We start from the raw sequence: 25,374 nt of genomic DNA, 5'->3' as shown, positions 1-25,374 counted from the left end.
ATACATTGTTAACTGTATAATTATGTAATCAATTAAGAATAGTTGGACACCATAAAAAAAATTACTAGAGAATGAAAGTAAAAGACTCATTAGATTTATCAGAACTCCACACACACACGACATCAACATTGCGTGTAGGATTAATAAAAAAAGTTACGAGAGAATGAAAGTCAAAGACTCATCATATCTATAAGGCCATCCACAATAGGAATAGCTCAGGCATAGCCTAGCTACTGCCACATCATATGCACTAAAAATCCTCCTGCCACATCATCAAAATAAGCAAATAGCCCAGCAATAGCCTAGCCATAGTTTAGCCACATAATATCCACATCACTATTAACAAATATATACAAAATGAAATAATTAACAATCACACAATATACGAAATTTAATTTACGAGACATATACGGGAAACATTAATAATACTCCCTCCGTCCCGGGCTACTCGCTCATTTCCTTTTCGGCTCGGAGATTAAGGAATGAGTGTATAGGAAAGTCAAAAATGACGGCTGTAGGTGAAATTTTTTACTAAAAATGGAAAGAGTGCAAGTAACTTGGGACGCCCAAAAAGGAAATAAGTGCGAGTAGTGCGGGACGGAGGGAGTACTATTAAAATTTTAAAAAGTACAATAATTTAAAAAAAAGTACAATAATTTTAAAAAAATTACAATAATTTTTAAAAAATACAATAATTCACTCCTCGTCGCCGTCGTCGTCTCCTCCGTCGTTGTCGTCGTCTCCTTCGTCGCTGTCGCCACCATCGCCTCCGCCTCCGTCGCCGCCGCCTCTACTCCCGGTGGCTTCCCTCCGTGCCGCCTCCAAATCCTCCTGCATGCTCAGGAGCAATGTTTGAAGCAAACTCTTCTCCACGGGGTCCACCGCCGCCCGCCATTCGGCCATCGTCTTGACCATCTGAGCGCGCGTTTGTTGACGCGCGAAGAATTTGAGATCCGCTGTGGATTGGCCAAAGGGGGATGCCGACTGGACCTCCTGTGAACCCCCGGCGACCCCCCTCGCCTCCCGTTGAGCCCGCCTGTGCCAAACCGGGAGAGTACGACGAGCAAACGAACGAGGGGTCGGGACCTCCTGGGCCGTCTCAGGGAGGTCGTGGGAACCACCGCTACTGCCGCTGAAATCACCGGAATAGTTCAACCGTTGCTTCTTCGGCCAGCCAGAGTCGACACCTACTCGGAACTTCTCGGAGTCGTTCAGCACAAGATAGCAGTTCCAGTAGGTGAATTCCTTGTACATCCCCTTCAGGGGGAAGGCTTTCTCCGCTATCCTTCTGCAGTCGTCCTCCGTTTGCCCACTGCTCATCATGCGGAGGGGGTTGGTGTACAAGCCCGAAAATCGGGAGACCGCAACCCTGATTCGGTCCCACCCTTCCGGTAATCCTCCCCATTGCGTGGCCTCCCCTCCGGGCAAAACCTCTGGTAGGCTGCTGCTATCTTGCCCCACAAGTTGACGATCCTCTGGTTGTTCGAAACGAGAGGATCGTCGCAAACACTCACCCACGCCTTGGACAGCGCGACGTTCTCCGCGTCCGTCCACCTCCTCCGTACCAAGTTGTCGTCCTCACCCGGCTGCGAGGACTCGCCGACCCTTTTCCCCTTGCCTTTCTTCTTTGGGGCGCCCCGACCCGGCCCTGCGCCCCCCGTTTGAACGGGAGCATCCGGAACACCGGAAAGATCTAACCCCAAGTCATCGAAGGAGAAAGTGTCAAACTGGGCCGGAGGCGCAGCCTCCGTTGGCGTCGATGTGTGCGACGAACCAGTCGAAAAATCAAAATTGGGGCGATAGACGTCCCCCGGCGTCCCTGTGTCGCGGGCGTCCCCTGCGTCGCCAGTACCCCCCCGGGCATCATCTGCATCCCGGGTGCCCACCCCGGCATCTGGACATTGGGTGCCCACCCCGACATCGCCGTAAACGCCCCCGGCGGACTCCCCCCGCTGGTATCTCGGGCATCATCTGCTGCCACGGGTACATGTTGTAGTATGGGTGCATCTGACTCCATCCACCTCCCACGGGGATCGGGGGAGTTTGAGATCCGCTACTCCCTGAAGTAGGCTCGTTGTTGAGATCCATTTACCGTTATTGATCTTGTACAGAAATTTAGATAGAGAGAGTACTCGTTAATACAAGTGGTGCGAATGAAAATGACAGGCAAGTCGCGTATATATAGTGTTTTGGAAAAAAAATTTTAAAAATTCGTGCTAGACGGTGCGCTAGGCGATCCGGACGCTGCAATAGCCCCTAGCGGATCGCCTAGCGCACCGCCTAGCGCCGCGGAACCGCCGAGCGCTAGGCGGGTTTTTTTCGCGAAATCCGCTAGGCGGCTGCAATAGATCGCCTAGCGCACCGCCTAGCACCGGCGCTCGGCTAGGCGGTGCGCTAGGCGCTATTGTGGATGCTCTAAGACTTCCGCTCACACAACATCAACATCAACATCAGCATCAACCTCGTGTGTAAAGATTTAGTAAGCATGGAAAGAATTTGCTAAATTTACACCATGCATAACAAATTATGGGTGTATAGTGGTGATGATTGTCGCATACTAAGCTACGTATTAGTGAAAATCCATAAATCGATTATATTTTATTAAAACTACATTAATGACTTTATGCTATATTTGACTATCTATTTTTAACTAGTTTAAGTTATATCTCTAAATTTAGAGGTTAAAATTACTTGAACAAAATTAAAGAGTCATACAATGGCATCATAGAATAAAATTAATTAAGCTTGAAATCGTTACTAGTTACTATTGAATGAGTTAATCTATAGTTAGCCATGTGATATTACTATTAAGTGCATAATTAATAACCCTCACTCCCTCAAGAACATTAAAGTGAAAAATATATGTGGGGTATAGCATATAGATAATAGGTTGGCTGAAACTTTTATGGAAAAAAAGCAAGAAGCATATTTAAAAACTACAATGTGGACTACTTAACTTTGGAGATTAAATAAAACGTGCCTTCTATTATAAGCATGAACATAACCACTAATTTCGAAGCAAGTTGCATAAATTGGTTTGTTGATAATTGATCATCACTATTTTTGTACTAAGTGATGATGACGAATAACATGACGTTTTATGTCACATATATAAGAGCATCCCAGCGAACACGGTTGTGAGCCCGACCCCACTTTTTCTGCCTGCTCTCTGGCAAGAGCACAACACCCACAGTTGTGCTCTTCCGCAAGGACGAGCACAATTCAATTTAAAATTCAATTAAACAAAAACATTTCCATAATATGAAAATTCATTAAAAACCGAAATAACATTACAAATTACAAATAAATTTAAAAAGACATAATTAAAATCCTAAAAATTAAAAATTACATAATTAAAATCCTAAAATTAAAAAAACCACTACTCGTTGCCGAATTTCGCCCACATGTGTTTGATTAGGTCTTCTTGTAGCTCAATGTGGGTTCGAGTATCGTGCATTGTGTGCCTTGTCTCGATCCTCTGGCCCACCGTCGTATGCACATCTCGGCGTGGGGGAGACCTCGCGGTTGAGCTTCCGGCTTCATCCTCGTCGTAGAAGCTAGCTGTCATCGGTCCTTCGTCGGCTATAATCATGTTGTGTAAGATAATACACGTGAACATGATGTCGGCGATATTATTCACGTACCACAGCCGAGCCGGGGCCTTCACAATGTTGAATCGGGCTTGAAGGACCCCAAAGGCTCTTTCGACGTCTTTCCGCACAGACTCCTGACGCTGCACAAAAAGAACCGTCGTGCAGGTTGCTGAGCGTCTTCACGAAAGTCGACCACCTTGGGTAGATACCATCGGCGAGATAGTAACCCATGTGGTATGTATTTCCGTTGATGGTGAAGTCGATCGCCGGTGCTACACCATTCATCACATCATTGAAGAGTGGTGAAGAATAGAGCACGTTCGAGTCGTTGTTGGATCCGGCAACGCCGAAATATGCATGCCAAATCCATAGGCGGTAGTCGGCGACCGCCTCAAGGATAAGTGTTGGGCCGCCGCCTTTGTGACCGCTTAAGTGTTGCCCCCTCCAAGCAGTCGGGCAATTCTTCCACCTCCAATGCATGCAGTCAATGCTGCCAAGCATTCCGGGAAAGCCATGGACTGATTCGTGAAGGCGAAGCAACCTTTGGCAATCATCGGTGGTGGGTACCCGAAGGAATTCATCACCGAAGGCTGAACGAACGCCATCGCAAAAAATTTTTAGACAAAGGATTCCAGTGGACTCACCGATATGCAAATACTCGTCGAAGAGGTCGGTCGTTTGCCCAGTAGCGAGTTGTCGGATGGCACACGTACACTTCTGCAACGGCGTGATACTTTGCCGGCCGGTTGCATCTGGACCTGTTTGGAAGAATTCAACACGTGCGGACAATGTGTTGACAATTCGCATAAACAAACGCTTTGACATGCGAAAACGGCGCCTGAAGTAATCTGCCGGAAACCGCGGCTGGTCGGCAAAATAGTCGACAACGAGCCTTTCGTGGGCCCCCTCCCGGTCACGATGGATGTAGCGGCGAGTTGATCTAGTTCGTTGAGGAGGAGGAGCGGGGGTATTCGCCGCGACATATGCTTCGTAAGCGGCACGATGTTGTTTGTAGTATTCTTGATCTTCGCGCTCCGCTTCCGCCATAAGATGGGTGAAATCCATTTGAGGTTTTGAGTGAGAGATGAAGGTGTAGATAGTTTGTATGAGAATTATGAATGAGAGATGATTTGAAGTGATAAATGGATGATGAATGTGTATATTTATAGATGATTTAGGGGAAAAATAAAATCAAAAAAATAAAAAAAATCAGAAAAACGGGCAAAAAAACGGCCATATTTTTGGGATTTGGAAAATATTTTTTTATCGATTTTTAAAATTAAATACCGAATTTTTAATTAAAAAAAATTCAAAGGCAACGGCTATGCCGTTGCCCAATTGCTGCTCGCCACGTCGCCTGCTCGCTGGCACGGACGTGCTCGATGCAGCGAGCAGCGCCGTGCCAGCGGCGCGAGCGCAGCGGCGGCGGGTCTCGTTCTTGCCAGCTGCACGGACGGACGGACGGACGTCGTCCGTCCACCGTTGTGCATGCTCTAAATATTGATACCTATTTTAGACTTTTATCCTCGGAACTTATATTATGTCACTTGCTAGATTTTGCTCAAATCAAATCGGTAGAACTAGTGCTCGAAAGAACCATAGTGTAGTATATTTTTTGCTTTATTATTGTGTTTATATATCATATGACACCACTATGGACGGTGGTCCTATTGAGAAGGAAATTTTTGTTCTATTATTAAGCAAATTATTTTATTGTTATATTGAAAATAACTTGGCAGCTCATTTCATGTGCTACTACATTCGTCTACTAAAATAATCTTAGTAGCGGATGATATAAATTTTGGGGATTAGATCGTTCAATAAAAATAGCCTCTATTTATGGTAAGCTTTTTTATTTAATAAACCGAGTCTCATTTTATACTAATAATATTTTAACTACATTTTCTTTCTAATTTTATCTTACTTTTACCAATTTTGTATTAAAACTCGCGGTTAAGACTATATTTTGTCTACAAGGATAGTAATTCTTTTTGTTTTTTAATACTAATTTTAGTTTAGATATATTGAAGGTGAAAACTAGAATTTTTGGAATTATTGGGCACTAATTGTGCCTTTTTTTATATCAAAATTTATTGGTGAAAACAATCAATGATTACTGATTAGCAAGTTAAATGGTAATGAGGGATTCCACATTTTGCATATGTCAAAAGCTATTTCAAAGAAACTAAACACCATTTAAATTTCACTCCAACATAAATGAAACATATGCCAAAAGCAGGATTCTGTGATATTCAAAACACCCTAAATCTTGTCACATCCCTACCTTTCATTTTCCATTCACCAATTTTTATCCCACTTGGAAAATTCAGATACAGCAAACTATGAACAAGAAAACACAATGGGGTGCTTCAACTAATATTCTTGATCACATTCTAATGCCCAGAATCCAACCACGAAAGCAACGTTTCGATTTAGTAGGAACAAAATTTGTATCATCCTGTCCCCTTCAACATTTGACTGCACTTGAAAAAACAGTGAAGAAACCAAAACCAACTGCATACATCATGTGTTACAATCTTATTCATTGATAGATAATGAATGTGCACCAAGGCGTGCTGCTTCTACCGCGTTCATCAAGGGTTGTATGGAGCAAACACGACCACGGAGTTGTGCCCACCGAAGCCAAATGAGTTAGATATTGCTGCAAAAGATTCAAATTATTGATCATGTCACATAACATTATTTCAGTATGGTCCAGTTCTGGACCACTTGATTGACATAATAATAGCTACAAAGATAAGATGGCATACCAACGTTAACTTGGTGTCGTTTCTTCACATTGGGGACCGTGTCGATCGTGACATCACCTTCCAAGTCCTGCACATATGATCAAGCATCAAGAAATGCAATAACTTTTAGTAGTAGTATTTCATAACAAATAAAAGTATTTATTGTTCTTTACATTTTGGTTGAGTGTTGGATGTAACCAGCCAGTGTTGATTGCTTTAATCGTCGCAATTGCTTCTAGTCCACCGGCAGCTCCAAGGCCATGCCCGGTCATCGACTAATCATGTAAGTTATAGCAAAATCTCAGCAAGTTGGAATCTTGATTCAATATATGTTGGTCAAGACTGTATTTTTATTTACCTTGGTACCATTCATCTTTATCTCTGATGTATCTTTGAACACCTTCTTGATTGCATTAACCTCAGCTAAATCTCCAGCAAGTGTTGATGTTGCATGAGCATTGATATAGTTTACCTAATTAATGCATCACAAAAAAAATTAAGCACCTAATGTTGAAAATAATTAGGCCTCATCAAAAGCCAACCTCTTCAGGGGACACCCCTGCATCCTCCAAACTCTTGGCTATGCAGGTCGAGACTCCGAGCCCATCTGCACGAGGATCAGTCATGTGATGAGCGTCGCAGGTGACGGCACCTCCCAAGTACTCAGCAATGATGTTGGCTCCCCGTTTCAATGCGTGCTCCAAGCTCTCCATAACCAGCACACCGGCACCTTCACCAATGACAAAACCATCCCGGTTCTTGTCCCACGGCCTGGAGGCCTTCTGAGGGTCGGCGTTTCTCTGAGACAAGGCTCTGCAGGCTATGAAGCCTCCCACTCCAGTAGAAGTGACCGCAGCCTCTGTGCCCCCGGCCACCATGATATCAGCATCACCTCTTCTGATATGGTTTGCTGCAGAGAAGAAGCAGTAGTTTGCCGTTGCACAAGCAGTTGAGATCGAGTAGTTTGGCCCCATTAGGCCAGTGTCGATAGCCAACAATGCAGAACCCATGTTCGTGATCGAATAAGGAATGAAGAATGGTGTTATTTTCTTGTATCCCTTCTGCACCAAGGCCTCCACTCCACTGCTGAAAGCTGTGATGCCTCCCATCCCCGAGCCAACCAGCACACCTATACGCGTCTTGTCCATCTACAACTCAAAACAAATTTACTCAAGAATCGAACTTAAAATATGCGGTTGTAACATCATTCGTTGAAAATGCTTACAGTGTCAAGAACTGGTTTGGCAAGGGAAGCATCATCAAGGGCTCTTCTTCCAGCAACCAAGCAGTATCTCCAGCAGTCATCGAGGCGGCGATCGTTCTTGCCATCAATGTAGCCCGTGGAAGAGAAATCACGTATCTGCCCTGCAAACCTCACAGAGTATTCTGAAGCATCAAATCTGTCTATGGGAGTGATGCCACTTACTCCATCAAGGAGCTTGTCATAGAATGTGTCTATATCGCTGCCAAAAACCGAAACAAGACCCATTCCTGTTATCACAACCCTCTTTTTAGGATCTGTTTCCCTCTTTGGGGCTGAAACTGTTGGACCACCCATTGCCTTGATTGTTTTGCTTCTCACTGATCACCCCACACAAAATGTGTCACACAATAAGAACATCAGCAATAACGTAAATCGAAAAACCTCATTGGCAAAGAGAGAATACACAAAGGTTAGAGAAACTAACATTACAAGAGAACAATATGATAATGTGAGACTTAGATGAGAAACTACAACTGAAAACAACAACACAGTATACAATGATCAAGTTCCAAAGTAGAGTTCTAGACTTCAATATGGACCAAGTTAGTAAAAAATCAATAAGAGTAAAGAACATAATTTCCCCTTTGATCAATTTGAATCATTAACCAAACGCATTGAGATGAGCCCAAAAGTGAAGTTGTGACACCTTGCTTATATACACACCAAAAATTAGGAATGATGGCATTGACATATACCAGAAGTGGAGATGAATCCTTTAGCCTCAAATTGCTTAGCTTCAACCGCTTTAAGGCCGTTGTAATGAAACAATGAGGCCCCATTTCTTGGTGATGTTTCTTTGCTCTTGTTAAAGAGCAAACCAGAGGAAGATGATGCAACAGCAATGGTAGCCATTCTTTGACACGAGTTAGGAACTCTGAATTATATAAGCAAGGCATCGGAAAACGATAGGGACTTGAGAAACAAGAAGAGGTTGATGGAATTAACAAAGAAGGTTTTTTTGTTAGAATTGGGAATATCTGAATTGAAGGGTCCGCCGCTGAAACAGCTACCAACAAACAATAACTGGAATTAGTGAAAAAAATATGTCGATGACGCAAAGTTTGAATTTTTGCAACCAAAAGTATCCATGCATTCAGCAAATCGATAAATATATACTTCCCGAACAAGAAAATAGAGCATTTGCTGGAGATGGATAAACAGATGGCTCCAAAATAGACGACGGAATCGAGTTCGAGCGCCGCCGCAGCTCGGCATGAGAAGAGAAGGCGGCGCTGTCGGAAATTCGGAGACGTAAAATTAACTATTCCATTTCTATTTGGAATAACACTTTTAAGTTTTAAAAATGTAAAATATGATAAAAATCAATTTTCCATTTCCATCCTCTCCTATTAAATTTAAGTTTTCATTTGGAATACACTTCAAAAAATATAACAGATCAAGACGTCAACGGTTCGACTCTGGTTATATATAATTCACTCTATTTCATTTTAGTATTTTTGTTAATTTTTAAATCAATTTATGTAGAAGATACATGTATAAACGAATTAGATAAATAAGAAAAAGAAAAAGTAGATGGCTCATTTGTCTAAAAAAAAGTGAAGTAGTTTCACAGCTCTTACCACAATATAATTTGTTTTTTTCTTTTTTTAATTACCATCCAATTTAAAAATCACACTATAAATACAAATTACTCTATTAAAATTCATAAAAGCTTAAATTTAAAATCCTAAGTTACTTCCTCAATAATTTGTTCCGGAGTAAAACAATGATCTCTTCATGCAGCTTTTGATTCTCCTCGGACATCGACGATGTATCCCAATTGGTTATCTAAGGAAGAGTAGGGTGGGATTTCAATGCTTGGACTTGCCGCTTTAGTCCCCATGGGAGGGCTGGGCTTTCAATGATCGGGGACGAGGCAAAGTTGAGATTTTCCTCCAACGCGTCGGGTCGCACCGGGTTTCTAGAGAGCAAAATGACATATAATATGATATCACTAGTAGCAGCAGCTAAAGACGGAGATCAAAACATGTTCATTTGGAATGAACCAAACGAGTAGTTCACCTCGACTCCATCATCTTGATGGCCTTCTCTATATCAGGTAAATTCTTCTTGAAGGAGGCCCACTCATCAGCGGTCAAGCTTATTCCTGTACACATTTCAGAAATCAACAAGAAGCAGTTATAGTTTCTGACCAGCTAAATTCAGAGAAAAGCTGGTCGAGTGTGCATTCAAATTACCCAGTCTCGTGGCAATGCCAACAATTGATCTTCCAGCCAATTGTGTGCTTGATTTTAGTATTAATGGAGATAACCATTAACAACCAAAAAAACAAACTGTCAGCTCCGAGGGACTGCGTCCATCCCAAAGCCTTACTAAATAACAAGTCCTAGCTTCATCAACATGTAACAGGACAGGATATTCTAAAATTTATAGATCCTTTTCATTATATTCCATGTTCATACTCACCACATTTCCTTCTAAGTCTGTATTCTTGAATTAGCTTCACTCCATTCCATATCTTACACATACAGCTGAAGGGAAAAAGTATAACAACTATACTTGCAACGGTTTGGGATTTTACTTCATATATACGCATATTTGGATATTTCGTCAACTAGAAAGTTACACTCCCCATCTAAACTAAACCTACTCGTTCAAGCCCATAAGGGTTTCTGGAGACAAAAAATAAGAGAAATATGCCAAATAAAGAATCTACGTGCACGGATTAAGACGAACAAAGTAAGTACAGAGCTATTCACATAAGCTTTCAGCAGTAGAATAATTTACCTTGGGCCATTGGAACCTCATTGCCATCTGGCTGCAATGCTCCATAATCGATACCAGAGTCTCCCCTTCAAATTTAGATAGTGTCATCTTCTCTCGTCAGATAACTACACAGATAAGAAACAAACAGGATATCAGAGAACAAAATGTGTGTGTTACTACATTGTAAGAGGTGATTTTAGGAATCAATTCCTTTTAATAGGAGCACAGCACAAGCCAAAAGCTAATACAAATGTCAGCTGATCTAAGAACTCATGAATGAAAAGATGGTAGCAATTCATTGTGAAATTGGTAAAATAAGAAAGATAATTAGGAGTTAAAGTAATATTAGTGGATAATATGACTCATATTATTATTAGTATTTTAATGGTGGTTTACATTGTAAATAACTTGATGTATAATGGTAATAAATAGAGATAATTTTTCCTAAATTGAATGCTAATATTCTTATGGGACATACCATAATAGAAAATACAGATAATTTTGTAGGACAAAGGTAGTAAATGATTTAAAATAAGAATGAAGTTGGACAAAGAATAAATTTTTTTTCCAAAAAGTAATCGACTAACTACCTTGAAATGGATCGAACTCAAATAACTTCGGATAATGGAAGTATACCTTGAAATTGATCGAACTCAAATAACTTGGGACAATGGAAGTATTTCTTTAACAAAGAGTATTGTTATTTCCATTGGATTCGATAGTTTTATATACTCTATTGCTTTTTCTTACAACAAACTGTATATACTACCCCAATGTAAAAGAGGATTAGTCATTTGATGCATACTCTTTGAAATAGTAAGAGAGTTCTTCTCGATACAAGAATCGAAATAGTATGACTACTTAACTACAAAATCAACCTAAATAAGAAGAAAAACAAACTTCTCTGTGCATGTATTTTGCCATGAATTTAGCCAATGAAACTTAGGCACCAAGAATTAACAGAGGGGATTGAAAAAAAGCAAGCAAATAAAATTTCCCCAATACATCTTTCTTTCAACTATGATGAATCTGTTTCATTATCATCAACATGGATTGATTCTTATCGTCTACCATCTACCTCCTTTACACATGCACAAGTTGTTGCCCATGCCCACCTCCTCCGTGCATCAGCAACGCCGAGCAGTGATGGTGCACCATGTACCATCTCCCATCATGCAACTCATATATATTTGTCACATGGAACGGACCAGCTCCAATGTCAAGATAAGCTTTCATAGTCACCCAAGCCATACTTGGCATTACACGAACCCTAACATCTTGTATCCGGAAATCAGCCACATTCTCCCAGTTAAATGCTAGCTGCCAGCTCCCAATCACTGCATTATAACTAGAGACAGAGTCAACCAATGTGTTAAGCTCAAGTATGCTGAATTTGTACAAAGGATTTAACATGATGGCAAAGCTATAGGCATAATGAAATGCAAATATCATGTTCCATAGATATCATAACGAACGAATAGAGCCCAAAACTAAAAGTCTCCAAGTGTATACCTGATGTACCAAACACATGTCTATGTTAGGTGCAGAGAAGACTTCAGAAATGAAGTCTTGAAATGGAAAACTAAAGGTTTGGGGACCCAAAGATATCAAGTCAGTTATGAGTGAGTAAGCTGATAAAAATTTTGGCATGCTTTTTTATTGCACAATCTAATGACAGAAACTGAAGAGCCTCATTCAATATCACCCCTTACTAAAACAAATGATTAGAAGATAGCCTAGATTGAATAACCATGCAGAAAGCAGCATACCCACTAAAAGACTCCCCAGTTGCATGAAAACACTTGATGTAATCAGCATGAAGCCAAAACTGACGCATAGCTTGAAGCAATCTTTCCCTGATAATCCTAAAAAATTCAACATTTACAGTAACGACAGCTCTTGTAGCAGCGTAATATGCTTTCCACCCATTAGGTGGGGTTACATTGTCTTGCTCCAAAGTAAAATCCTATTAGACAAAAAAGGAGGAATTAAAAAGCAACATAATTAGCAAAATAGGCTAATTTAAACATGAAATGAATGATTGAAGAAGTATTATACAGTTTCACTTGAAAAATGCATAGGCAGAAAAGGAAATTTGTGGAAGAGAACACTAAGCAAACCATGTTACAATCTGCATGGGAGGAAGTGGAATTTTTTTACCAAATGGCGAGAATAAGTATAGAGGATTATTATTATTTATGTATGAATGGAGAAATGACCTTAAAACTTAGACCTAGTTGAAGAAAGACAAAAGATAATATAAAGAATTGATAACAGCTTACAAAAAACAAGCAACACTCACCTAATTATAAGATCATATTTATGCAATGTCCTTAACTATATGAACTTAAGCATCCCAATGAACATATAAGGCAACAACCTATTGTTAGCAATTTTTAACCATAACTCCATAACATTGTGATAAACAACAAATAGCACAAAATGTGGCGCTCAACCAGTGAATTTTCCAAATCAATTATGATTTAGAACAAGTTGCTGATGACAATATAATTGGCGACTACACTCTATCAGCTACAACATTCAATATGACAATAAGCTTTATTTTCTCTTTTAAATAGTGAAGAGTGCATGCGCCAATATTGACAGTGAAAGCAGGGATGTTTGTATGTGCTGGGGAGAGACAGAGCGGGGGTGTACAAGACTATAGAATTGGTCTTTGGCAAGGGACATACATTTTTCTATTTCCCAGATAATGCAAGAAATATGAACAAACCCTCTGGTCTCCACCAGGAGAAGCAACATAAGCTCGTAAAAACTACAAGTATATCTATTTTAAAATTATATTTTTCTACTCCCTCCATCCCGCCAAAAGCGATTCACTTTCCTTTGTTTAAGTCCATAAGAAATTCTAAACTACAATAAAAGCATATATTAAACAATACACATGAAACTGCTAACTGCTTCAGATGGAAAACAAAAATTGAAGAAAGAAAATCTTAAGAAACAATGATACATACAGATCATATACAGAGAGAGGGGGAAGCAGGTCAAAGAGTAACCGACACAGTTGTACATCTCAGACATTTCACAAAATTAGTTTTCCATTTTAAACAAAGTAAAAAATGAAAATAAATAGGACATAGTTTGTTCATCTATAATAACTAAATGCCATTCATCCCAATTAAACAGTTGAACAGCAAAATGCGGAGATATGCACAAGCATCGTGATCTAATCCCATATGATTTCTAACACATCATTGAATTTATTGGCTTCCTAAGCAGCCAATAAGATACCACTGCTTCAAAGCAACTTTAAGCTCCTATAACATCAATGCACAGTCAAATCTTGCATTCTGACTTCTTGTCCCCTTTGTTTTCATTTCAACAATTAAACTAGGTAGCCCTCAACTTAAACATCAGGGAGCAATTCACAAATAAAAAACAAAAGAAAAGAAATCGAACCTTATGGTAGAGCGCCTTCCACGCATTGTCATCATTGGCAGCTCTCCGCATGAGTGAATTCGTCATGGAGAGGCGGCAGAGGCTCGGATAATCCAAGTAACTCAAGGCATGCGTGGTGATCTCCGGCACCAGTTGCTCCATCATCGACGCCCCCGACTGTCTCTCACCCGCCTTCTCCCCACCATTCTCACTCACACCTCCAATCATCCGCGCAGTCATTTCCCCACCACCGATTTCCCACTCCTCACTCGGATTGGAACGACCCAGCCCTAACCTCACTCTCTGGAAAATCACAGCGCTCGCGACAACCAAACAGGAAATAGTTGCTACTAGGGCTATCAAAAACGACGAATAATCGGCCCCGAAAACCGAAAAATCCATTCATACACCATGAAATTGAAGTGACATCGATTGACGAAATTCTCGCAATTCATGAAAGGGGCAAGAGGAAAAACAACCCAATTTGTTAAAACCCTAACTATTTTTACCTTGTATTCAAGAAGACAAAAATATGGTTTTGCATGTAATTCCCTTTTCAGGAGGGGTACAATTCTAAGCGCCTTTTTCTTTTCCCTCTTTTCGAGCTTGGCACTTTGTATTGAAAACCCTAATCAATTGTATATTTGGAGAGAGAAAGAGAGGGGTTAGGAGGGAGAAAGTATTGGTCGTTTTGCAACTGAATCCATTTTTGAGGTGTGTCGAAGGGTGGGGGTAGGACTACGCAAATACGACACCAATTCAGGGGTATTTTCGTAACATCACAAAATAAACACAAACTGCTCTGAAACTGAAATTTATTTTACTTTATTTTTTTAATTTTTTAATTGGGTTATGATTTTCAATATATCTACTACTCCATGTTACCGGTGAGTGATTAAATTTAGTTGTGAAAATCTTTATACCATTAATAATACATCCATTTCAATTTTACCGGTGAGTGATTAAATTTAGTTGTGAAAATCTTTATACCATTAATAATACATCCATTTCAATTTGTCATTTTCGCCTGTGTGAAATAATTGTCTAAATTGATTTTCACTTCCTCTGTTTGTCGTTAGGTGTCTCGGTTTATCATTTTAGTTCATCGCGATTAGAAGTTCCGGTTTATTTTTAGTATAAATGATAGCAGGTAGACCTTATATTCTATTAACTCATTTCACTTATTTTATTATAAAATTAATTTATATAAAAATCGATATGATATTTCATTATCTTTTCCATCCACTTTTCTTTATATTCTTGAAACTTGAGTCGAACTCAAATAGGACTCCTAATTCCGGCCGGAGGGGGTACTAGTTTTAAGTAATGGTCCGATATTCGACTAACTTTATCTCACTCACATTTTATTATAAAACTATAGGGTGTGATCAATTGCTAACTTTACATTAATATGTCAACACATAATTATGTTGACATTTCAATATATTATGTTGACATTTTCAATACGCTGCGTTGATGAGTTAGCAAAATTAATAATTTAAAAAATTAGCAATATAACGTGCCCATAAAACTATTATATAAAAATAGGACATATCTTCCACTAATTTCCGTAACATTTCTTAAAACCTTGAATCGAGCAGATTAATAGCAGAAAGAGGGAGTACTGTTTTTTATGACAACATCATTTGCATATTCAACATCAAACATGCTTAAAAAAGTATACAAAACAAACTATGAGTAACACTACTCAAATACCAAAACCACATCAAATACTGTCAATCCCAAATTCAACATTACACATTACATGATCAGAAACTCAAATGCAATCCATGATTATATATTAAGCCATTACTCAAAAGAATAAAGAAATGGAGAGCTCAACAATGAGGAAACTAACCGTAGAGTAGAGGAATAAGCATAGTCATACTACAGAACAAGACAACTAAAATCCAACCTCCATTCGACTGGCCAGCTGCTGGGGCGTGAAACTGCTTCGTTAGCCTCTCGAGAATCATCTTGAGCGCGAAGCAAAAGCCCACCGTCAAAATGGCTAGCTCTTTGCTCTCCAAACTCACTTGATCTTGCACCAACTTCTCAACATCCAATCTGCACAACATATTCAATTCGAAGTGGTGGAAACATGGTTTGTAGGGCAAAATACACAAATAAATAAATAAATAACCTCAGAATGTTGTTTTGATTGACCAAGATTCCCATTTGTGTCGAGACGAGGGTTCTCCACGACTCCAGCTCAAGGATTCCTTTTTCCTGAACAAAACAAAAAATGTGTTGAGTGAATAAACAAAGCGCATTGGAGTGTACATGTATGTGTAAATACCATAATCTCCTTCCACTCCAAGAGGCCTTTCATCTCCAGTTTTGTCTTCTCCAGAAGAGTAGAGAACTTATTTAGCTCCTTTTCGAGCTCAGGCAGATAATCCACCCTTCTCCTGTTAAGTTCTTTGATGTAGTCCTCCAGCACCGACAGGTTCGACTCGAGTGATCGGACCTTCTGCAACAGGACCTTAAGGGCAGCATCCGCGTGCACTCTGCTATGAGGGAGCTGCCTAGCCTTGTGCAGAAGATCAGCCGAGCCGCTTCCAGAAACCGGTTTCTTCGGAATATCAACAATGAGATGCTGCCCCTCGTCAGGCTCCACAACAGTATGAGCAACATCACCGGTTGCAGAGGCGTTGGAGCTCTGTTCTGGTACCGCCGAAGGCAGTGCAGTCAAATTGCGATTCGACACTCCATTAGCAGAAGAGTCAGGAATGATAAAATCCTCAAGCATTTGTTCAATAGCATCAACTCCAAAAACCTCCACTACACTAAGTGTGCAGTAGAAATCAGAGCCATAATGACTCAACAAGTTGACTTTCAAATACCGAACCCATTTTGGCACCGGCAGCTTGAAACACTGAACATGCTTAGAGTTTGCAGCAACGAACGACCCCAGCGTGTCCCACTCCTCAGTCGGGTAATTCAAGCTCCCATACAGCTCTATATCCTTGAAATTGGATGAGTGGTGCTCAAAATTTGCTATATTTACAGCATCAACCAGAGTCTCGTCAGCAAGCTCAACGATGAAATACTTTCCCCCGACCGAGCAGGGGTTCCTCAGATACTTGTCGTCGTCCTTGTCCAGTATGTTGTTGGCTCCCTTCGCCTCCTTGTTATGAGAAACCACTTTCGCCCCCTTTATAGCCAAGGCATAGTTGTAGGGAGTCCCATCGGGCTCAAGGCGGTGGGTGATGTTGACATGCTGGCGAGGAGAACCAATCTTTCCTTTGGAGGAGATGTACTTGAACTCATCGAGATTCGGGTAGGTCAAGTGAATCCTCCCATTCTGTGCTTCTTCAGGCACGATTTTCCCGACCTCTTGGTGTGGTTCGAGTTGGCAGGTGAAGGAATCATAACCTAGCACAATGGACAAGAGCTCTTCTAGCTCACTAGCCCCACTGATCAAGTCTTCCACATTTGGATGAACCGGGAAATCCTCAACAATCACAGACACATCTTGCTCCATCACCACTCCATTCTCATATCCAGTTTCTGAAACATGAACACTATTGTTACGCAACTTCTCATCGAGACACATGCCCCCACACGCAAGCAAATCACCTGAAAATTATCCCATCTCAGCCACCAAACATTGCATAAGTTACAACTTGCAATTGCCAAAAATTAACCACCTTTAACTAATTCCCCAAATATTAGACTTGCCCTAATCAACAAAATTCCTTCATACAGGACTTTCCTCAGTCAATTTCAACGCAATAAAAAAAATCAATCCTTGGACAAATTACGATTATAAAAAAAGGGATACCTTCATTTCCGCGAGTGATGCCAAATTTAGCATGCAATAAGACAACTCCACACCAGAAGGAGAAGAAGAGAGGGATGGAGAGGTCGTAGAAGCTTCTCTTGGCGGTTTTTCTGTCGCAATCAAGTTTGTGAGCCCTATTTCTGGAGGATTTGTGGTTGGGTTTCGTCGGATCAACGTTGCGAGGTTTCTTCATCTCTCATTGTCTAAAGCTCGCAAATCACAACCGGCAATGTTCTTCAATAAGGATGCAATAATCGCGACTGGAATTCTATGGCGACGGAAATTTGTTGATTTTTTTTTTATTTTGGATTGAATTAGTTAGTTAATTTAGTTAATGAGGTTAGGTTGTGGGGCCCTATTAGTAGCGGAAACTTCCACGTGCGCATCTGTTTCAAATCATATCTTCATTTTTTGGATTATATTGTCATATAAATAAGACAATCGGAGATGTCACAATTTTTTCCGATTTATTTTAATTTTTTTCAGAATCTAATTATCGTAAAAATAAAAATTCTTTCCGATAGTCAATTGCTAAATCAATTTTTAAATAATTAAACAACAAATTTCTTTAACGATTTGGAATTTTTTAGTTTTTTTATTTTGTTTTTTATCTTTTTTTATATATATTTATGTTATGATCATATTTTCCAATTAAGATATTAGATGGAATATATTTAAATAATTAACATATGATGTGTTATTTTATAAAGGAAAAGTTAACAGTTTCGTTAAATAAATATTGGAATATATCGAATATAAAAGTACAAGGATTTACTAAAACGAAAAAATTGTATAAGAACCAATTGAAATAAACAATTAAAGTACAAAGACTTAAGGATGTGTTTTGCCAATATATTGAATTAGGGTTTAAAAAAAGAAATTAAAGAAGTTTCTCAAAATAAAAACAAATTATGTATAGACTCAATTAATAATTAATTATCTATGGATCAAAAACACCAAATTAAAAGCTCGTGGAAAGAGACATGTCGAAATCTCACAAGCGAAAAATCTTTGATCAGCAAAACTAAATTACAAACAATATACATCTATTTAGTTTCTCTACTTCAACATTAAAAAACATACCTCCCTACAAATAAGTCTTGTTAGTTAGATAAAATACAATTTAGTTTCTTTATTTCTAGAGATGAATTTGCCATTGTCCCAAAAACTTAACCACAAGTGCCAAGTATCACGTCGCCTCAATTTCTTTCCCTACAAATTGAAACCAAACATATATATTTCAATAACATATTTAATTCCTTTAATATATATGTATGTATAAGAGATAGCACAAAAAAATAACAAACCTTCACTTCCACGATTTGTGAATATCCTCTCATGGTGAAGAGAATAAGTGGAATATCCCTTGTTATTGCAGTCATCTGTTACATTATCAAACTTTGATTATTAGTCATTATGTATATAAATAATTTAGCCATGCCCAAATTATAAAAATAAGACGTTACTACGTACTAGTCGAAAATTCACGACCACTTGAACCGGAACCCATCCATTCTCGTCCATCCTCATTTTCAAGAAATCATCTCTTAGAAGATTCTCATCACTGCAGACAGCGTTAGAGTAACACTTATATATTGCTTGCAAAAGTAAAATAAAATAAACTCAAAAATAGATATAAAAATGCGAAACATAAAATAAAACCTGAAATAGTATTCGATTTGTTTGAGAATCTTTTCCCTCAATTCGAGTGGGGATAGCGGAGGAGGAGATGGAGGCGGAGGCGGAGGCGATGTTGTAGTAGGGTTTTGTATAGGTAAAGGCGGCATTGGTGGCCGAGGAACTAGTGGAGCCGGCGGTGGAGGTGATGTTGTAGTAGGGTTTTGTATAGGTAAAGGCGGCATTGGTGGCCGAGGAACTAGTGGAGCCGGCGGTGGAGGTGATGTTGTAGTAGGGTTTTGTATAGGTAAAGGCGGCATTGGTGGCCGAGGAACTAGTGGAGCCGGCGGTGGAGGTGATGCTGTAGTAGGGTTTTGTATAGGTAAAGGCGGCATTGGTGGCCGAGGAACTAGTGGAGCCGGCGGTGGAGGTGATGTTGTAGTAGGGTTTTGTATAGGTAAAGGCGGCATTGGTGGCCGAGGAACTAGAGGAGTCGGCGGTGGTGGTGGTGGTGGTGGTGGTGGTGGATAGTAGGGAGGGATGAGAAGCGGTGGTAGCGACGGCCTTGATGATTGAGGATCCATGCTATTCAGAGTTGTTGCAAATATTCGAACAAGAGATAGCTATGTTATGTTATGTTAGATTCAATTGGAGCTACATATATAGTGTTGAAGATTCGGTTTAATGATTCCTAATTGGAATCTTAATCCAATCCTAAAAGATATTGGAGACGTGTATTTATATTAAAACGACTAAAAAATATTAAAAACTGGATGAGAAGAAATAGTTGGATACAAGATATTGATTGATAGAGTTGAATAAGGAAATAAATCAAATAATATTTAATTTAACCATCCACATGAAATATCACAAACATCTTAATTACCAAATTGACAAGTGCGTAAAATTAACAATACACAGATAATTTTCTTGAAGCTCCTTATTAAAATTGTTATTTAATCAAATTGACGAGGCTTTGAACTATTGGATTACGAATATTAGGGTGTATATTTGAATTCGAATGTTAACATAAAGCAATTGCAGTAATATTAATATCATATTAGTTGGTAGGTTTAACAAACTCTACATAATTTTTGGGCTAACTCAGATTATCAGCTATTCGTACATAATTTCTGGGCCACGGCCATTCTCCCCAAAATTCTATAGCCCAAAAATAACAGTTTATATGGGCCTATAGTTTCTTGAATTCGAACCCATTAACTAATTTATGAGTACCTCGAGCTCGACAATAGAAGTCTCATTTTATTATTTTGGTCTGTTTATCAATAAGAAGAATCTCATTTTTCTTTTTATAATAAATGATAAGCTTATATTCTCTTCGTCCATAAAAAATATAGCACATTTGTCATTTTTGGTTGTCCACAAAAATTAGAGCACATTTAAAAAAGGAAAGTTTTCAACTTCTCTTTTATTTTTTCCCCTTCTCTCTTACTAATAACATGGACTCCACATTCCACTAACACTACTTCTATCTTACTTTTTTCCATCCTCTCTTACTTTACCAATTTCACATTAAAACTCGTGTCATTCGCAATGTGTCCTATTTTTCGTGGACGGAGGGAGTATTATATTTTTATAACTCATTTTGTTCATATTTTATAACAAGAATTATATTAACAACATTCATCCTAGAAAAAATATGCACTCTTTCATTTTTAGTCTACCCTACAATAATATGCATTTTTTATTTTTGAAAACTCTCTAGTAAAGTTGACTCATTATCTACTAACATACTTTAATTTTTTTTTCTATCTTTCTTACTTTAACAATTGTTTATTAACATCTATGTGGAATCGATGCAGGGAGTAGTATATTTGAAATGTAATGCATACATTGTCAGTCGATGAAGAAATTAATGGTCTTACATAATGCTATATATATTTGGTCGCTTAGGGTATCCACTATAAGCCAGGCGCGGCTATAGCCCCAACCGGGGCGAGCTCCGAGCTATCCATAGTGGGGAGCACGTCCGCCCAGAGGCGGAGGAAATTTCTGGGAGGCGACGATCAATCAGAGTCTTCGGGGCTGAGGACGCGCCGGTCCGGTGCGGACGCGGCGAATAGTCGCACCGGCTATAGTGGGGCGGTGCCCGGCGCGCCGGTGGGCGGCGAATTTTTTTTTTTAATTCAATTTAATTTACCTATAAATACACCCCATTTCATTCATTATTTTCACACCATTCCAACTCTTCATCGACTCCAAACTTTCTCTCACTGAATTTGTGGTCTGAAATAGACAATTTTGTGAAAAACGCGTGGATTCTCTGATTCACAAGTGCAACACCAGGCCGCCCAGGAGGATTGCGGCACGCTTGGCGGAGAAGGCGGAGGCTGCGATCCCTCGTGCGATTACTCATCGGCGGACCATCCAACGAGACCACGTCAGTGCGCACCAGTGTCTAATGCCTGATTACTTTGTGGATACCCCCGTTATCCACGTAGGGGAGGGCGGTACAGTATGAAACACCTTTGTGATTTGCACTAGATTAAATTTTCGTTGTATAATTGTTTATGTACTTTAATACGACGAAAAATTAGTGTTTAATTTTAATTTCTTCACGTATAACCGTTTTCTTCTAATTACGTATACTCCGATAAATTTAATTAATAATTGAATTAACATAAATGAAAAAAAGATTGGGGCTATTGGAAGTGTCCACCATAGTGGCGGAAACAAATTTTTGGGACGGTGGACAATAATTTTGGGGCTGTGAATAAAAACTTGAGGCTTGGACTATTGGGATGTCCTCCTTATAAGGGACACTCTTCACTAGCTAGCTGATGACATTAATACGATTATATAAGTCAAAGTCAACATACCTGAAATGAGTAGAAAGAGACATCTACCTAATTAAAAGCTATATTAAAAAACCTTGCATTATGAAATGAGTAGAAAGAGATATCTACCTAATTAAAAGCTATATTAAAAAGTTAATACTTAGAAATTTGGGTTTCTACATGACTAATTTAATGTGTATGACTATCTTTCAGTTGCTCAATTAAAGTGATCCTATAAACATTAAAGTTTGGGCTAAAATGTATTTATTTGTTATGGAAATAAATGTAGATACCATTTTGTGATTTTCTATTTGTTGAGAGACCGAATAGAGAACGATTCGATATCTTTGTACTCCCCTCCAGACTATTGTGAAGAACGTCTTTGATAGTTTGAAAGATCCATATAGCCGCGGCAAAGCAATTCCGCCTTTCAATTCGTTATGGATCAAGGTACGTTTCCGCTCTACAAGTTCATGCTCCTTCTCTGTCGTTCTCAGGTTAATCATCATAGAGAGCTTTATAGTAATTGTTCATTCAATTATTTCAAAGTAACCTGATGGAATATGGCATTATCGATTCTTTTTGTTTATTCTCGGTCTTGGCTATACCCACTATCCAATTGGCTCAAATCATTATTTTTAATAAATAGTGATTAATAACGAGTGATGTATTTTAGTGTGAGAGATTGTTCAATGCAATTAAAAATATAGTATTTCAGTTTATTAGAACGTGATGATACTCCATACCTGAATATTCCAGCCAGCATTTACTTTCAATGGGAGTTGGATCCCTCAAAACAAAATCAATATTGTACATTTTACATTTAATATGAAGATGCGATTCAAAGACCATTTTAAATAATGAAATTTGATTAAAAATATTAGGGGGCCTCAATTCTCTATATGTCTTTCATATGCTAGAGTGAAATTGACTTGCATATGTTACTTGAAAGTTGGTTCTGGTTCCTAAGGTGAAAAGTTGCTTCAAAATGTATGGCTACGAATTTCAAATAAAATTTAAATTGTCTAGTATATTTATTTGTGGCAATGTCAACTCTAACAATTTCATAAGGAAAGTTGCAAGGTGTCCCTGTCCCCTCATTGCAATCACCTCTCACTTTCGGCTTATTAAATAAGGTGAATTTTGGAGTATAATATTGTCAACCACATGACATTAAATGCGTGACAAAATCAATTGTCAAATATACTATAAGATATGCTGACATATAGAGATGCATTATCAACATAACTTAAAAAGGAAATTATCTGGAAAGAAAATGAAAGCCACCCAATTTAGACTTCTTCAACATTCCAAAAGGGGAAAGAAAAAAAAAGAAAAAGGAAACAATCCTCTCAAAACTATTTCTAGTAGTATGATTTAAAATGAATCATATTCCCATTTGAAGGAATGAATTAATCTCAAGACTCATAAACATTTACAAATTAAGATTGATTGATATACTGTTATTTTAATAATGTTATTTGCACCTTTTCAATGAAAATGGTGAAAAAATATTGCATATATTTACTCTCAATTCTTCATTAGTAAATGATGGGGTACGTACTAACAAGCCCAATAGCAGTGACGGCCGTACTAAACAAGCCCAATAGCAGTGACGGCCCATCAGCCCAAAGCCCAAGGAAGAGTATCAGTTCGGCATTACCAAAGAGTTCGGCCCTAGCCTACAGCTCGGTAAAAGCCGACCAATCAGTTCGGCAGTACCAAAGAGTTCGGCCCCAGCCTACGGCTCGGTAAAAAGCCGACCAATCAAGCTCTACTCTCAGATCGGCAAAAGCTGCCTCGGGCAATAGTTCAGCAGTTCGGTCTCAGTATTCGACCGGAACTGGGAGATAGTGGACCCATGCAGAACCTCCACGACCTCCACTACACGATCTATTTCGTGGTGGACCCATGCAGGATCTCATGACCCTCCACGACATCCCGACATACTTAGTGGTGATGTAAGCCACGACCTAGTTAGTGGTGATGTAAGCCACGACCTAGTTAGTGGTGATGCAAGCCACGATCTTAGTTCAATGTATAAATAGAACTTAGATCAGAAGGAAAAGAGAGCTCTCTAGACATAAAAGATCATATAGCAAGTCTGTATTGTAAGCTGTAGAAAACAGATCAAGCAATACAACTCTGCCCTCTTTTCTTCCCGTGGACGTAGATTTACCTCAGTAAATCGAACCACGTAAATATCTGTGTCGTGATCTGCATTTTCCTGCATTCATCACCATCAAAAATTCGCCCAACCATCACTGGCGCCGTCTGTGGGAAACAGAGAACCAAATTTGTGATAAAGCGAGTTTTTGATCCTCTTCCACCAAAAAAAATGCATACCAGATCACGTAACACCCATAATAACCGTTCGTGATAACCATGAGGAAGCTAGTCCAGCCCGCAAGTCTGGAAAAACAGCCTCGGGAGAAATCTACTTCCAGTTCTCACGGAGAAGGAACAAGCCGCTCAAAGACTCATCGCACCGAGTCTTCCCAGCAGCCCAATTTGAACGAGGCTGTCAAGTTGTTTTTGGCCGAGAAGCAGAAGAGTTTTTAATTTTCCTGCAAAAGGGCCAAAAGCCGGAGACGAAAACGGTGGATTCTCCCTCCTCATCCAGACATGAAAGTCACTACCGCAGTAGTGCCGTGTCTTCCAGGAAGAAGAATCCTCAACCCCGACATGTTCCTGTTCCTCCTCGGTACCGGAATCACAGAAGAACTCCATCTCCTCCATACCGAAGAGATGTCGGGTTCGCCATGTACGGAGCATTGAAGACTCCGTTCTCGGACGATATCACCCGAACTTCCTTGCCACAGAACTACCGAACTCCGTCGATGACTTATGACGGGTTAGTGAATCCTCATGACTTCCTGGGACGCTATCAGTATAATATGGTGAACCAGGGTCTCAATGAGGTCCATATGTGCAAGCTGTTTCCCGAACTGCTTATCGGAACGCAAGAAGGTGGTTCGATAGCCTCCACCCAAGGCAGCATTAGATCTTACCGAGATCTAATGGATGCTTTCCACAGGAGGTTCTTTCAGAAAGCGGAAGCCCGAATCACTTCGGCTCAGCTGCTTTATACACGTCAAGGTCGCGACGAAAAGATCAGCGACTTATGACGAGGTTCCACAAGGAATGCCTACAAGTAGATGATCTCAATGATCTACTTGTCATTTCGGCATTCCAAAATGGAATCCTGCCCGGAGCTCTCTACAGAAAGCTCGTGGAATGCAGTCCGCAAACAGCTCAAGAGATGTGGGACATTGCGGACCAGTTTCTCGTGCCGATGAGGCAGACCGTCGAAAACGGTTCTGCGAGTCTTTAGACGTAATCTAGAGAAGACAAAAAGAAGCCCGATCATAGCGATCAGAGGCTTCCTCGCCGAACTCCTTCCCCACTAAAGGAGGGATAGCGGTCATCCGAGGTG

The 25,374-nt window shown here is 39.7% G+C and overlaps 4 protein-coding genes across 5 annotated transcripts; all 4 read right to left on the bottom strand.

Annotated features, from left to right (window-relative positions):
* Positions 1 to 5,812: 5,812 nt before the first annotated feature.
* On the bottom strand, positions 5,813 to 7,962 carry LOC121780731 (3-oxoacyl-[acyl-carrier-protein] synthase I, chloroplastic-like). The gene is made up of 6 exons (XM_042178362.1): positions 7,569 to 7,962; positions 6,886 to 7,491; positions 6,702 to 6,815; positions 6,517 to 6,618; positions 6,365 to 6,431; positions 5,813 to 6,255 (listed from the first exon to the last, which is right to left on the bottom strand). The coding sequence occupies exons 1-6, from the start codon at positions 7,899 to 7,901 to the stop codon at positions 6,188 to 6,190; spliced, it is 1,290 nt and encodes a 429-aa protein (XP_042034296.1). The 5' UTR covers positions 7,902 to 7,962; the 3' UTR covers positions 5,813 to 6,187.
* A 3,133-nt stretch (positions 7,963 to 11,095) lies between these two features.
* On the bottom strand, positions 11,096 to 14,435 carry LOC121781292 (F-box protein SKIP8-like). Its single transcript, XM_042179030.1, has 3 exons — positions 13,758 to 14,435; positions 12,104 to 12,300; positions 11,096 to 11,682 (listed from the first exon to the last, which is right to left on the bottom strand). The coding sequence occupies exons 1-3, from the start codon at positions 14,136 to 14,138 to the stop codon at positions 11,418 to 11,420; spliced, it is 843 nt and encodes a 280-aa protein (XP_042034964.1). The 5' UTR covers positions 14,139 to 14,435; the 3' UTR covers positions 11,096 to 11,417.
* A 1,000-nt stretch (positions 14,436 to 15,435) lies between these two features.
* On the bottom strand, positions 15,436 to 17,804 carry LOC121781036 (SUN domain-containing protein 5-like). Of its 2 annotated transcripts, none has more exons than XM_042178714.1 (4): positions 17,524 to 17,804; positions 16,036 to 17,318; positions 15,880 to 15,965; positions 15,436 to 15,803 (listed from the first exon to the last, which is right to left on the bottom strand). In XM_042178714.1, exons 1-4 carry the CDS (start codon positions 17,714 to 17,716, stop codon positions 15,590 to 15,592), a joined length of 1,776 nt encoding a protein of 591 aa, XP_042034648.1. In that variant the 5' UTR covers positions 17,717 to 17,804; the 3' UTR covers positions 15,436 to 15,589. The 2 variants fall into 2 exon arrangements, with proteins under 2 accessions (XP_042034648.1, XP_042034649.1); XM_042178715.1 differs by having other exon boundaries at positions 16,036 to 17,249.
* An 826-nt stretch (positions 17,805 to 18,630) lies between these two features.
* Positions 18,631 to 19,724, bottom strand: LOC121781693 (leucine-rich repeat extensin-like protein 3). The gene is made up of 4 exons (XM_042179398.1): positions 19,186 to 19,724; positions 18,997 to 19,087; positions 18,831 to 18,905; positions 18,631 to 18,735 (listed from the first exon to the last, which is right to left on the bottom strand). The coding sequence occupies exons 1-4, from the start codon at positions 19,722 to 19,724 to the stop codon at positions 18,631 to 18,633; spliced, it is 810 nt and encodes a 269-aa protein (XP_042035332.1).
* Positions 19,725 to 25,374: the final 5,650 nt, after the last annotated feature.

Source organism: Salvia splendens, chromosome 20 (genome assembly GCF_004379255.2).
Source record: "Salvia splendens isolate huo1 chromosome 20, SspV2, whole genome shotgun sequence".
Classification (NCBI taxonomy): domain Eukaryota; kingdom Viridiplantae; phylum Streptophyta; class Magnoliopsida; order Lamiales; family Lamiaceae; genus Salvia; species Salvia splendens.
Note: the sequence above shows the minus strand (reverse complement) of the source record. Positions and strands in the feature narration are given on the sequence as shown.

What these genes read in the sequence shown, in the direction of transcription:
- LOC121781292 (XM_042179030.1), bottom strand. Translation starts at nt 14,138, where the DNA reads ATGGATTTTTCGGTTTTCGGGGCCGATTATTCGTCGTTTTTGATAGCC. An exon ending in GGAAGGCGCTCTACCATAAG is followed by an intron (nt 12,301 to 13,757) that starts GTTCGATTTCTT and finishes TTTGTCTAATAG; the next exon opens with GATTTTACTTTGGAGCAAGA. An exon ending in ACTGGGGAGTCTTTTAGTGG is followed by an intron (nt 11,683 to 12,103) that starts GTATGCTGCTTT and finishes CTCTGTCTCTAG; the next exon opens with TTATAATGCAGTGATTGGGA.
- LOC121780731 (XM_042178362.1), bottom strand. Translation starts at nt 7,901, where the DNA reads ATGGGTGGTCCAACAGTTTCAGCCCCAAAGAGGGAAACAGATCCTAAA. An exon ending in CAGGGGTGTCCCCTGAAGAG is followed by an intron (nt 6,816 to 6,885) that starts GTTGGCTTTTGA and finishes TGCATTAATTAG; the next exon opens with GTAAACTATATCAATGCTCA. An exon ending in ATCCAACACTCAACCAAAAT is followed by an intron (nt 6,432 to 6,516) that starts GTAAAGAACAAT and finishes TCATATGTGCAG; the next exon opens with GACTTGGAAGGTGATGTCAC.
- LOC121781693 (XM_042179398.1), bottom strand. Translation starts at nt 19,724, where the DNA reads ATGGATCCTCAATCATCAAGGCCGTCGCTACCACCGCTTCTCATCCCT. An exon ending in CAAATCGAATACTATTTCAG is followed by an intron (nt 19,088 to 19,185) that starts GTTTTATTTTAT and finishes CGCTGTCTGCAG; the next exon opens with TGATGAGAATCTTCTAAGAG. An exon ending in TGGTCGTGAATTTTCGACTA is followed by an intron (nt 18,906 to 18,996) that starts GTACGTAGTAAC and finishes ATAATGTAACAG; the next exon opens with ATGACTGCAATAACAAGGGA.
- LOC121781036 (XM_042178714.1), bottom strand. Translation starts at nt 17,716, where the DNA reads ATGAAGAAACCTCGCAACGTTGATCCGACGAAACCCAACCACAAATCC. An exon ending in CATCACTCGCGGAAATGAAG is followed by an intron (nt 17,319 to 17,523) that starts GTATCCCTTTTT and finishes GATAATTTTCAG; the next exon opens with GTGATTTGCTTGCGTGTGGG. An exon ending in AATCAAAACAACATTCTGAG is followed by an intron (nt 15,804 to 15,879) that starts GTTATTTATTTA and finishes TATGTTGTGCAG; the next exon opens with ATTGGATGTTGAGAAGTTGG.